Here is a 13380-nt window from a genome sequence, read left to right as displayed (position 1 = left end):
TGTGGAATAAAGTACCTTATTTCCAAAGGTATCTTCTTTTTTGAAAAAAAATCAGGCAATAACAACAAACCAGTTCTAAAGTCTGAAACACCAAATATTTTTAAACATCTCCCATTCATTTCTAGACCTAATCTACTTGTCTTTACACTAAAGAATCAGGATAGAACAAGTTCCCAGAACTCCTGATGAGCTGCATGTAAAGGGAGTATATTGACAGAGATTGTAAAACCTGCTCCACAGCATTATGTATGCGGAAGAATTTAGAAAGGCAGTGACAAATAACCTCAGGGCCATTCTTCTAAACTTGGAGAACCAGATGCAAAATGGAAACTGGACCTGAATACATACTTTATAAGGCTGAAAGTTATTTGAAGGCGTTAAAAAAAAAAAAAATCTGAGCATGTATCTTACTTCAGTGCAAATCAGGTGGTACATGAGACCCACTAAGTGTAATAAGAACATCAAAAGCAGGTAGACTGTAGACATGGCACACCCCTATCACCCGATGAGGTGAAATTAGTCTCAACATGTGTAACAGCTAGTTTTCAGAAACCAATAGTAAGTTCACAGCTGATAAAAGACACTGAAACCAGTTTTAAGTGGTACTTCCCTTTAACAAAATAAATTTCCTTTTTTTTTTTAGTACTAATGAAACTAAGGAACATACATAGTTCTGGTTATATATCAAATTTTAAAAGTATGTCTTTTCTAAGAATAATGTATTATTGATGTATAATTTAGGCCTGATTCTAAGAGTTAGAGGCAGCAAAACAACCTTGCACTTCAATCTCCTTGGGTCACTGGACATGGGCTTCCTGTGACAATGACGACTTTCTCTAATTCTGATCTCTTAAAGGATGAATCCTTTGATATCAATATATGTAATCTAACAGTTTCCTCATAGACAATAAAATGCAGTAAAATTAGGTACCACATGGAGAATAGTTTAACTCTTAGCTATTTAGAACTCTGAATTCTAAGAAGGTACATTAAAAAGAGAAGAATAGGTGCAATACCTAAAAATCAAGAACAAAAAGGTCCTTTTCTTGTTCTGTTTAAAACATAAATCAAGATACTTGAATGAAGATTTCATGTACTGAAAGCTGAATCTACTGTACCAAAAGTGTATCACTAATGATACATTTTGGTGGGTATTTAACCATAAACCTTCTTTGTGTATCTAATATGAGTTCTGGGGAATGCTATGATACAAATCTTTCCAAACCAAAAGACCTAAAATTCTAAATTGTTTGGGCCAGTTGCACTGGCAAGTGCCAGTACAGAGAAGTTACTCACTTCTTACTAATATGCATGAATACTATTTTCCTCAGTACATCCTGTAGCAAATAGCATATTCTCCAGAAAAACAAAATGAATTGCCATTGAGAAGCCACTGAAAAGATTTAATTTATCTCAATAGATGCTAAGTCTGGCATGAGGGGCACCAGTAAAGTTCTGAACAGAAAATCCCTCCTTGGGCTGGAGATTTTCAGGGCTGATCAGGAGAGGGAAGGACAATCCCATAGTCAAACACAGTAACCTTGTAGTGAGACTCTCTGAGGCAAAAATGCTTTGTCCACATGTAGATCTTTGGAAGTAGAAATTAATTTGCTACATGTCATGTAATTTTTATTATTTCTGCTCAGTCTTTGAACTGGCACAAAGCAAGTAGGTAGGTTTTATTGTACAGGAGTTGGAAATGAGACCCAACAACCTGATTCCCAAACGATCTACTTGAACAGCTTCAGAGAGATGCTGTACCACAGGGAAAAGCATTCATCTCTCCAGTAAGCAATGATGTGACATTTTCACACGACATATAATGGATTTAGTGAAATGTACGCTTATTGAACACACTTCAGGTCTGTTTGACACTTGGATATGTAGGATTAGTCCATGCTGGGGAACTTCCTCCTTGTAGTAGTCTTTGCATCTGGTACCAACTGCTGCAGCTAAGTGATCCCCGTTAATGTATAAAGAGAATTCTTGCTGCAAAAATGCAAATAATAAAATAGCAACTCAATTAAAATAATAAAATGTTCAAATTACTCTTACAAATAAACCTCAAAATTATTCTGACAATAAAAGTATTTTGAAGTCCTTACACTAACTTATAAGTTACATGTAAATATTAATGTTTCAAACTCCAATGCCTGAACTAGCACACAATCACTGTAAGAAGCAATGGCACTTGGAACCCAAACACTTACTGGTAAGTGATTTAAAACCTCTTCTACACATGCCTCTGCGTAACTAATAGAATCACAATACGCAATTGAGCTGTGGAGGGGGGTCACAATCATTTTACTTGCAGAGATACTGATGTGACAGTAGTTCCAAGTAAGTGACTGATCATGCTAAATTTGCCTTAAGTCTATAAAATCATAATAATTAGATATAATATTTTAAAAAAAAAAGTTGTTTCTTTAACATAGGCTATTTTGAGGAGTTTAAACTGAGAACATGATCAATGTGTTTGGTTTCATCATTAGTGTTATTGGAGTTGACAAACTCCAAAAGTTTGTAATGGTATGTTTCTGGGAAGAACATTTTGTCTATTATTTTAACTATAAGCTAAAGTATCTGTGATTTTCAGAAAGTTTAGTTAGCAGAAAACTTCAGTTAACTGTGTATTTCAAATAGCAAGAAAGATAAATGTCTACTTTAGTTCAAAATGTAACTATCTTAAGAGGCAGAAAGGATGAGGTGCTTAAGGGAAATAGAGCAGTCAGCAACAGCAATCTGGAAAGAGAACCATTGGAAGAGTTGTGAAGGAAGGTGAAGTGGAAAAAGAAAAGAAACATAAATTAAGAATGACAGAAATATATGAAGTAGTGGATTGCCAACTCAGCAGGATTTAAATCAGACCAGGTAGTCAGAAGGTCAGGCAGGAGACCATGGCATTTGTTACATGCCCTCCAGAAGCTGAAGTAGCTTGGAGGCAATTTTGTTAGTGTACTGCAGGAAAAGCATTGATCTCCCAGGGGGACTTAATTTCATCTTTCCAGTATCTGAAGGGAGCCTACAAGAAAGATGGAGAGTGACTATTTACAAGGGCATATAGTGACAGGACAAGGGGGAATGGCTTCAAGCTGAAAGTGAGTAGGTTTAGATAAGATATAAGGAAGAAATTTTTTACTGTAGGGGTGATGAGGCACAGAAAAAGATCGCCCAGAAAAGCTGCAGATGCCCCATCCTTGGAAATGGTCATGGCCACGTTGGATGAGACTTTGAGCAATCTGGTTTAGCGGAGAATGTCTGTTCATAGCAGGAAGGGTAGAACTACATGATCTTTAATGCTCCTTCCAACCCAAACATTCTACAATTCTACACAAGGAAATACACAGATGCTTGGAAAACACATGCAAGGGAGACAATGGAGCAAGAGCTCTTGATGTAGAGATAGGTGAGCTCTTGCCTATTCTTCCTTGCAAGGCTGGTGTATGGAGCTATTATCCAGGCCACTTACTGTGTGCTATGTGGTGTTGATGAATACTGTAGTGATGGTGGAAACAGGAAGCATACAGAGGAGGGCAAGCACTTATAGCTGGGTCTATATGGCATAATAGGCTGCCCTTCACCAGTTATCAGCAGAACCTGCACTGGGGATGATGCCAAGTGCCCCAAGCCCCATAGAAGTGATTACTCTCCTGTACTCAGAACTGGTGATGCTATTCTTCGAGTCCTGCGTCCAGGTTTTGGGTCCTTCAATTCAGGACAGACATTGAGGTGCTGGAGCAAGTCCAGAGAAGGGCATGAGGAGCAGCTGAGTGAGCTGGGGTATTTAACCTGGAGAAGGCTCAGGGGAGACCTTACCACTCTCTTCAACTCCCTGAAAGAAAGATGTAGGCAGGTGTGGGTTGTCTCTTCTCCCAGGCAACCAGCGATAGGACAAGAGGACATTGTTTCAAGCTGCACCAGTGAATGTTCAGAACAGACATTAGGAGGAATTTCTTTACAGAAGGGGTGACCAGACATTGGAATGGGCTGCCCGTGGAGATGGTGGCATCACTGTCCCTGCAGGTATGTAAGGCAAGCGTGGACATGACACTAAGTGCCATGGTCTAGTTGACATGGTGGTGTTCAGTCATAGGTTGGACTTGGTGATCTCGAGTCTTTTCCAACCTAATTGTTTGTGTCATTCTGCGAAGGCAGGCTCGGGAAGCCGCTCGGCACTGCCTCAGCGTCTCACACGACTCACTAGGCCGGGACGGCCGGGACGGTCGCGCAGCTGAGCATCCCCAGATTTACTGGGCAGCTTCCCCAGGAGCCTGTGCAGTCCCGGCCGAGCCACAGCGCGAAACGCCCCCGTACCGGGCTCCGAGCGCCCGCGCCCCGCCGAGCTCGGGCCCAGGGGCCTCCCCCGCGCCGCCACACCCACAGGGGGCGCTCCCGCGGAGCGGGCCCGGGGCGCGCGGACCACCGCCGCCTCCGCCGCCCCCAGAGCGCCGCAGATGGCGCCGGCACCACGGGGCGGGGCGGGGGCCGCGCGGAGCGCCGCCGGGCCTTCTCCCCACTAGCCCCGCCCATGGGCCCGGCGCTTCCGCCGCTGCCGCCGGCGCGGAGGGGGCGGGTTGCCCGCGGCGCTGGGCGCTCCCCACGCCTCCCTTTCCGGGCGGCGGCGCGCGCAGGCGCGGGGGAGGCGCGCAGGCGCGCGGCCGCGTGGGCGGGCGGCGGGGGGAAGGTGCGAGCAGCCGCCCGCGCGCGGCCGCCGGCGGCGCGTGTGTCCCGTGTGTGCCCCCCCCCCACCACCACAGCCGCCGCCGCCGCACCGCCGCCTGCCCCCGGCCCCGCCGCCGGATGCGGATGATCCACGGCGCTAAAAGATGGAGGGGATGACGCTGAGCGAGGCGGAGCAGCGCTACTACTGCGACCTCTTCTCCTACTGCGACACCGAGAGTACCAAGAAGGTGGCGTCCAACGGGCGCGTCCTGGAGCTCTTCCGCGCCGCGCAGCTGCCCAACGACGTGGTCATGCAGGTACGGCCGCCGCCGCGGCGCCCCGGGGGTCGGCGGGCCCGGGCACCGCCCCGTCGTGCCGAGATGGCCCCGGCCCGGCCCTGCCCTTCCCCTCCGCCCGGTCCGCGCCCCCTGCCCGTCCCGCACCCTTGGGCGGGGGGCGTCCCGCCCGCGGGGACTCGGGGATCACAGAATCTTTGGGGTTGGAAGGGACCTGTGGAGATCATCTCGTCCAAACCCCTGCCGAGGTAGGGTCACCTAGAGCAGGTGACACAGGAACGCGTCCAGGTGGGGTTTGAGTGTCTCCAGAGAGAGAGACGCCGCGACCTCGGTGGGCAGCGGGTTCAGTGCTCTGCTGTCCTCGGTGTAGAGGTGAAGCTTACTGGGATTTAGTTTATGGCCATTGCTCCTCATCTGTCGCTGGGCACCACTGGAAAGAGCCTGGTACCATCCCCTTTGAGATATTTATGTACATTAATGAGATTCTTTCTCAGTCTTCTCTCGACTAAACAGGCCCTGCTCTGGCAGTCTGTCCTGATAAGAGAGCTCCAGACCCTGATCGCCTTTTGTCTCTCCACTGACTCCCTGTATAAGCTCCTTGTCATTCCTGTACCGAGGAGCCCAGGACTGGACACAGTAGGATGGAGCTGTTGTCTGACCACCTGAGCCTCTCCGGCTGCAAGGGAAGGGCAGGGGGCACAGCAAGTTGTGCACCCTGTGCCAGCCCCCTCTCCCCTTATGCACCTCTGAATGCAGGGCTGGGAAGGGGCTGGTGATGTCTCTGCTGGCAGCATCCAGCAACTGGTAGGAAAATATCCCGTGCCAGCAGAGGCCATCCACAGTGTGAGAACTGTAGAGTGTAAAACTGAGGGTGAGTGAAATTGTCCCCATGATCTGATGAAGAGCAGCATAGAAAGAAATTGGATTTGTGTCCTTGGGAGCTACTGACACTGATCCACTTTACCTAAGCTATGCAGTCTTTTTTGGACATCACTTGCTGGCAGGTATTAACTTACCTGTAGTCAGCCAAATGTTTCTAAAAACAAAAAATGTGGTGTTAAGACTGATGCGGGCCCATACTTGCAGTATGTATGTGCACAGTTTTAGCGCTTCCTTGGCTAGGTTGTGTCTAAGACGTGTAGCAGTATTGCAGAACTACCTGCGTAGGAAAGGGCAAGTCTGCTTTGGTGTGCATATGTGATTATTTGAGAACGTATTCCCAGTGAACCATTCTTATGAACAGCTATTTGTAATAATTTGCTGCTTTTGCAGTTCCCTCTGTCATTGTTCAGTGCTTTAAAGTTTACATAGTCTTTTAAGCTGCTGTGGGTAAAGCTGTATTTAGAAAGCCATGCCGCCTTTTATGCGGCTTCATCCTCAGCCTAGTGAGATAAGCAGCCCTTTTAACAAAGTATTAAACTTACTGTTGCTAGAAACATAAATTGCAGGATACTGAAATTCAGTGCCAGGAAAACACTTACTGACTAGGGCTATTGTTGGTGTGTTTTGGGCCTCCCAGCTTGGTTAGTTGAAATGAGTTTAAGACAGAATGAAGTGGAAGAGGGTTGAATAAGAAATGGTTCTTCCTGGTAAAACCAGTAATCTCTTATTTGATGACTTGCTAGACTGGACTTAATGGTAGGAGAGTCTGCATGCTCAGTATTATGAGTAAGGTTTCTCAGGGGCCACCCATGGCTGCTTTTTGTGTGTGGCCAGCCAGTTTCAGAAAAATCATCCCAGGGAAAGTGAATGTTTACATCTTTGCTCTATTTAGAAATTTCTTTTACATAAAACTTGTCTGAATCAGTGTATAGTATGCTAGTATTAGAGACTTTATTTTATGCAGGAATTTAGTGCAAGAACTTGGAAAGACCTGGAATTCTAAAAACAAGTGTCCACAGATTATATCCTTATCTTTTGCAGAGGAGGTCAGATATTTTCCTGCAAAGTAGACTGCATCTGAAGAAGAGAGACTACTCAGGCGTCATTCCATGGGTCCTAAATAAATTAACTCAAGAAGCAGACCTGGCTTATCACTCTGGTGATCTCAAGGAGAACCTTGCAGTTAAAATGGCAAACAAGATATTAGATTGCCGGAGGAATGAGACTGTAAATAGTACAAAGAAAGTTGAAATGCCCTTAGCAGTTTGACCCATGAGTATCTTGTGCAGTCACAGGTGGTCACCTCTAAAGTACCTCATAGTTTGAAAGTAATTTAGTTGTCTAGTTATTTTGCCTTCTTCTTAAGGTGTGGCTCTATACCAGGTTAACACAGGCATGAATATATTGTATTGAGGTTCTTGTAAGGGAAGTTGCATTTGATGCTTTGAAAGCTGAGACTATGTAACTTAAACCTCAAGATGAAATAGTTTAAGAAATAAAGAAACCCTGTGAAGGAGGTGGAATTTCTTTTGACCATGTGGGTGCTGTGTTTTTACCTGTTCATTTGAAGCACCTGATGCTTGTGGGGAAATGAACTTGATTCAGTTACCCAATCCTTACATAATCCTGGAATGCAAGTGTAGTACTGGTCACATGAATGCTAAGTACTTTTGTAGGTGTGCAAAAACATAGCGTAAAATGGTCTCTCTTCAAGCTCAAGGGGACCAAGTAGTCCTGAGGAAGTACTTTGAGCTTTTCCTTTTCAATAATACAGGTTGATAGGTACTTTTTGAATAGTTAGAACTGATTCCATTGGAAATGAAAATGTCTGACAGTTGCATTTTTCGCCTCATAACTTGTTTTACTTGCAAATCTGTTGTATAAAGGCTGGATATATGTGCAGCCTTTTTTGCAGAGTTGCGTCCTTGTGAGAGATCTGTCTCACAGGAGCAAATGTGTGTCTCATTGTTCCTAATCAATTTCATTTCTCCCTCTGAGGGACACTGTCAGCTGCCTGTTTAGTGGGGATAAATGAACATATAGAAGACTGAAACAGTTACGGATGTTGTATGCCAGGCTACAGCATCCTGGGAAAGAAAAGGTAGATGTCTATTTTGAACACATCTACAAAAGGACAGCTTTGTTACCAGGATAAAATACCATACCAAAGATGAATGTGTCAGAACACCAGTCTATATTAACCCACGTTTCTTCTCTTTTATGCTCATCCCTGAAATGAGCATTAAGGTAGAAGACTTGCATAAAAGAGCGAACAGTAGTATATGTTGGGGTAAGAAGTCCAGCTACTTCACAGCAGTTATGAGTCTTCGGATCACTCTCAGGGTGTGGTTTCACATTGCAGCTGACAAAAATCTAATGGTGAGTTGGCACTGAAGGAGGTGCTCCTGTCTTCCCTCAGCTTTGTGTTCCTTCTTGCAAAGACACTCATGCCTCTCCAGTGCTGTTGTGGCCAGAAAATTAATCACAGCTTTGTGTTGGTTATAACTCTGTATCAGGTGACAGTGAGGTTGAATGAATGTCAGTGCTAGCACAAGAAAGGAGGCAGGAAAACAATTTGACAGAGGGGAAGTAGAGAACTTTGTTCTAGAGCAATTGGATATTTTAGTTGTGACCTGGCATGGGGTTTGTTAGCTTAAAGCACTGGAAGATGGAGCTGGATCTGGCTCTCCTTTGAACAGACAGCAAGCTGGTCCAGGGAGCTTGTTCAGCCAAAAGTTAGAAGGTTGTGTCACATGTAGTTTTCACTTGCCTCATCTTGTGTCTCAGTTGCGTGTGCATTGGTGTTTGTGTGTGCAAGCAGCATGACACAACAGAGTGATCCTGAGGAGCCGTCATCCACCATATTTATGCACATCAGGAGCTTCCATTTGCTAGAGTTCCAGCCTGCTCCTGTGCACTGGATGTTAGCTGGGATTCGTTAAGTGCTTTGATACAAAAGAAACGTAGTTGCCTGTTCTGGAGTGGCTGCAGGAGGAGCAGGGAAAATTGGCTTCAAAGGCGTGTTTCACATCTGACCTAAAATGCTCATGTATGTATGCTAATAAAGTCAGTTTTTAGTGTTCCTGCAGAGGTGGGGAAATTGCTTTTAAAAGCTACAGTTGGCCAAAAAATGTATTGTGAAATTAATTACTTGTGTATGGAATGAATGTAGTAGCTGTTCCATTTGATTTTTAGAATTCTTACTTAGGTGAGTTAATCACAGAATGTTTTCTGAATTTGTACTCTTGATTATGAATCACAGAAACTTCACCAGACAAGAAGCAAGTCAGTGGTTCATATGATACTCATCTGAAATTAATGAGTCAGAGCATCTTGCTTAAAAATACAACATTACTATATAACTACAAATGTGTGAGTATTGGCATATATCTTCTCTAAAATGAATGAACTGTCATCTTCAGTGCTGGCATTGTACTGCAGTGTTACCTAACTTCTAATGTAGTGTTCGAAAGTCTTTGACAGATGAATCACACGGTTATGCCCAGTTACTTCAATTACACTAAGCTTCCATTAGTCCTGTAAAATCTAGTGTAAAGCTGGTTTTGGCTCTTGTTAGCCACTTTCAAGCTTTTTGTTCATTTTTTAAGGAGTCTTTATGGACAGATTAGTTTTGCTTCTTCTTGTTTCATTGATAGGAAAAATTACGCTCTGGTTGTCTACCTCAACTCTGAGTTTGGTGTAAGAAAGTGCGTACCCATGATGCAGCTGCTTCATTGAGAAGTCCATACTCTGAGATGCAGGCATGTGCTCCTTCTGTTCTTGGGGTGGCAGTTTTTGGCAGACAGAGGGAACAGAAGATGCAGTGGTGGTTTACTCAAATGCCAGAACTCATTTGCTGACAAGCAGCACAGTTATAAATGGAATTACAATCCATAGGCAGAACATGACAAAATGAAATTGCAGGTTCTTGATTTAAAATGTTGGCTTCTTTGTTGGAAAATGGCTGTAGAGAGAAAGGGATCTAATAAAATAACAGGTTGTTTGCAATTATTGCGTTGTTGCAGTTACTGTTTCTGTGAAATTTCCTACAGAAAGACTACCTGTTTGTCAAATCAGTAGGGTCTGTTAAATGTCAACTTTGAATGGAAGCTGAGCTGGGGCATGCTTAGGATTGCCTCTTTGGTAGAGACATGCAGAAGACTCAAATTCATTCTGGATAATTTGCTGGATTTATTATTCTTTCAGAGCTGATGGGGTAAGAAATCAGAATTCCTTATACATGGCAAATTTCATGCCTTCCTTTCAGTCATAGGAATTTGGAGTATATTTAAAATAATAGCACTTTTAGGTCTTTAAAAAAATGTATGCCATGTAAAAAGCTTTCTTCTCTAATACTGACCTTGTTACTAGTGTGTAACAAGCTGAAAAAAATCACTTTATTTAATCCAACTCATACATTTTGTTTGTTTGAGGGTTTTTTTGTTATTTTGAATCTTATATTATAAAATGTCACTTAGAAAAGATATAAAATTAGTTTAGATTTCTTCTGAGGCAATATTCACAACAGGCCATTATCAAGGTATTCTTCAAGTGTAGATACCTCTAACTATAGCAATTTTCTTACTAATCTGTAGTATGTTTTTAGCCTGAGCACCCTAAAATGGTTGAATCTGTAGACTTATGACTATAATCTTACCTAATTTACATATAATTTCACATGTTTATATATTTTCATACAAAATATGTTTGCACACATATATTATGCTGTATCCCAGTCCTCATTTAGTAAACAAGAGTTGTTAAAAACCTGTTGTCACTGGATCTGCAGTTAAAAATATCTCATTTGTGAATCACCTATTTTTTCCCTTCAAATGTCACTGTAATAGAGTATTCTCCTTTCAGCTGAGCAATAAGTTAGCTTTGATTCCTTTTATTGATGAGATACATAAGAGTGTACTTTCTGCTAGTGCCAGGAATGGCTTTTAATCTGCTGTTTATCCTGTGAATTATGCTTTGAGTTTCTGCAGAATTCTGGTAAAAATGTTTATTTAAACATTACTGATGTTACTTTCACAGAGTCTGTAGTGGGCTGAAAATTAATTTATTTTTACAGTTAATTAGTTGGAGCAGTCTCATATCTCGGCAGCATTTAGGAAGAGAACAGTCATTGTTTTTTGAAACAAAAGGTAGGAAGTTATGGCAAAACTTTAGGACTTTAGATTAAGTCTATTAGGCTTATATTTGTTTTTAGTGGAATTCTTGGTGTAATTGTTTTTGAGCCTTAGAAATTGATATTCATACTGTACAGTCGCTTATGTAGTAAATAATTTGTTCATAATTCTGTATGCCAACACAGCACTCAGATAATTTCAAGTATCACAGCTCAGCTTAGTTTGAAAAGAGTTTATTCTTTTCTTTTTAAATATGCTGTCAGATGACATCAGGGGTGATTAATATAGTTTTTGACATAACTGGATAGAATTCTAGAATTGGAAATATCAGGGCCTTTGGCAAATGTAGCTGTCTTAGAATCAAGTTGGCTGTACGAAATTATGGATTTGATCTTTTACCGCTAAAAGCGGTTCTTTCGTATTAGAAGTTTTAAGTAGTTGACTGACTGTGAAAAATGGCAAACATGCCTTCTTCGTAGTCTAATCTTCAGTAAATGTTACTGCAGATACTGTGAAATTACAGGACTTTGTTGGCAGTCTATGTGACTTTTCAATTGTATTTACTAGCTCTCAAAATATTAGTCCTTGCAGACAAGTTTTCTACCTATTTGGTCATAAATATTTGCTGGTTTAGGTTAGTCCTTCTTGTAGAATTCCTAGATGTCAGATTGGAATTCTGCTGTTCTTTTAAAATAGTTTGAAGTCAGAAGTGATTGTGGGAAAAATATGTTGACATCAGATTTCTCACTGGAGTTCCAAAAGTGATTAATGTAAGAGTATATTTCCCTCTTATTCTCTTTCCTTTAGCATTTCTGTTGACCATAAGGATATTCTTAAGCCAGCAATGTCATTCTTTCTAAATTAAAGTACCAAGTTAGTGATCATGTTTATGACTTGCTTGTTTTTCCACCTAGGGTTAGTGTCTGAAGAGTTAAATTATCCCTATACTTGTTATACAAAAAGCACAGCATAACTTAGGCATGTCTGACTATGTATAGGAACTGTGTTTTGAGAGGTTAAGAGACTTGGAAAAGATGACAGTCTGACCTGAATTTCTGGAATGATTGACTTCTGACGTCTAAAATGCTTCTGAAGTATGGAAACAGAGCAGTGAGTAGGCTCAGTTTTGAACATTTCTTTCAACTTCAGTAATCCCAGAAAAGGATGACCAGGACTGAGCTGTGTAAAATTTAGCATTAGGTGCTGACATACTTCTGTTGCAGACTAGTAGTTGGGAATTTTGTAGAAAGGTCTGTTGTTATTGTTACAATAGTGTGAATGACTTGTTTTTTCTGATTTGAAGCATCTTAAAAGAAATTAAGACCTAATGTTAACAGTGGAGTCTCAAGTGCAGCTCTCTAATTGTGCTGTTTTTAGAACTTTAACCAAGGTTTGTTTAAACTTTGATAGACACATCGTTAAGGCTTATTGGCCTCAGTGGGAGAAATAGAGCAGTGCAAAGCTAAGTAACTAATTAACAATGCTCAGATTGATACTCAGAGAAGAAAAAGACTGGGATGAGAAAGGAGCGTAAAGTAGTTGACATAGTAGCTTCAGGTAAACTTACATGGATGTGCTCAAGAATAACAGAAACAGACCAGAACAGTCCTATTTGCCCAGGCCACAGCATGACCACTAAATCTGGGACCAGCGAATGTGTTAATCTTTGTTTTACATTAGCAAAAGAACCAGAAGCTTGTGCTCATTTGGGGTTTTTTTCTCTGTTAGTATTGTTCTGGCATAATAATGGAAGGTGATGTGTGGGGAAAATGTTAAAACTGAAAAAGCAAGAAAATAATTATTAGCAAAGAATATCAATCACTGGAATGCTTCAATTATAGAGAAGGTCTGAAAAGAATGAAAATGTCTGTATAAATGCTCCTCTCTTCAGCTTTTAGTATTACGGGAACAATATTCAACTTAATGCTGCATGGTAGGAGTATCCAGTTAGAATATATGTGAAGTATCTCTCCAGTGCTTGCTGAAGCTAGATGCTTTCTTGATAATTATATGCAAGTAATTCCATTCATTTGTTTATGCTAAGGAAGATGAATTATGTTTTGAAGATCGGCGGAGCTTCAGAAGTTATGTACTCACATAAGCTTCAACTATACGAACAAGCAAACTAAAGTTTGCTTGCTTAAAGTTAGGGCAAACTTGGTTAGTCTTCTTAAGTATTCAGCTGGACTTTCAATTATTGCAAGAATATGACCAAGTGCCTCAAAAGATTACAGACAAAGAATGTAATTCTGTGTGTGCCAGCTGGGGCTTGTGTGCCATTTCTGCTTCAGGTTTTACTTGTCAAAAATATAAACTGCAAACCTAAAGACCAAGTTCCAGCTATCTGTTGTTGACCAGTGAGAGATAGATGCTATAAGATTCATTGCAGTTTGTTCATAAAAAATGTA

The 13380-nt window shown here is 41.8% G+C and overlaps 1 protein-coding gene across 12 annotated transcripts in view; it reads left to right on the top strand.

Annotated features, from left to right (window-relative positions):
- The first annotated feature begins 4724 nt into the window (after positions 1–4724).
- REPS1 (RALBP1 associated Eps domain containing 1) overlaps positions 4725–13380 on the top strand; it is a 61956-nt gene continuing 53300 nt past the window's right edge. For 4 of the 12 annotated variants that reach the window (XM_059841830.1, XM_059841827.1, XM_059841826.1 and 1 more), the window contains exon 1: positions 4727–4979. In XM_059841830.1, coding sequence (XP_059697813.1) covers positions 4827–4979 — 153 coding nt within the window. In that variant the 5' untranslated portion in view covers positions 4727–4826. Of the gene's footprint in view, positions 4980–13380 lie in introns of all 12 variants that reach the window. The other 8 variants (XM_059841831.1, XM_059841829.1, XM_059841833.1 and 5 more) reach the window with 4 other exon arrangements.

Source organism: Haemorhous mexicanus, chromosome 3, assembly GCF_027477595.1.
Source record: "Haemorhous mexicanus isolate bHaeMex1 chromosome 3, bHaeMex1.pri, whole genome shotgun sequence".
NCBI lineage: Eukaryota > Metazoa > Chordata > Aves > Passeriformes > Fringillidae > Haemorhous > Haemorhous mexicanus.
This window is presented reverse-complemented; position numbering and strand designations above follow the sequence as displayed.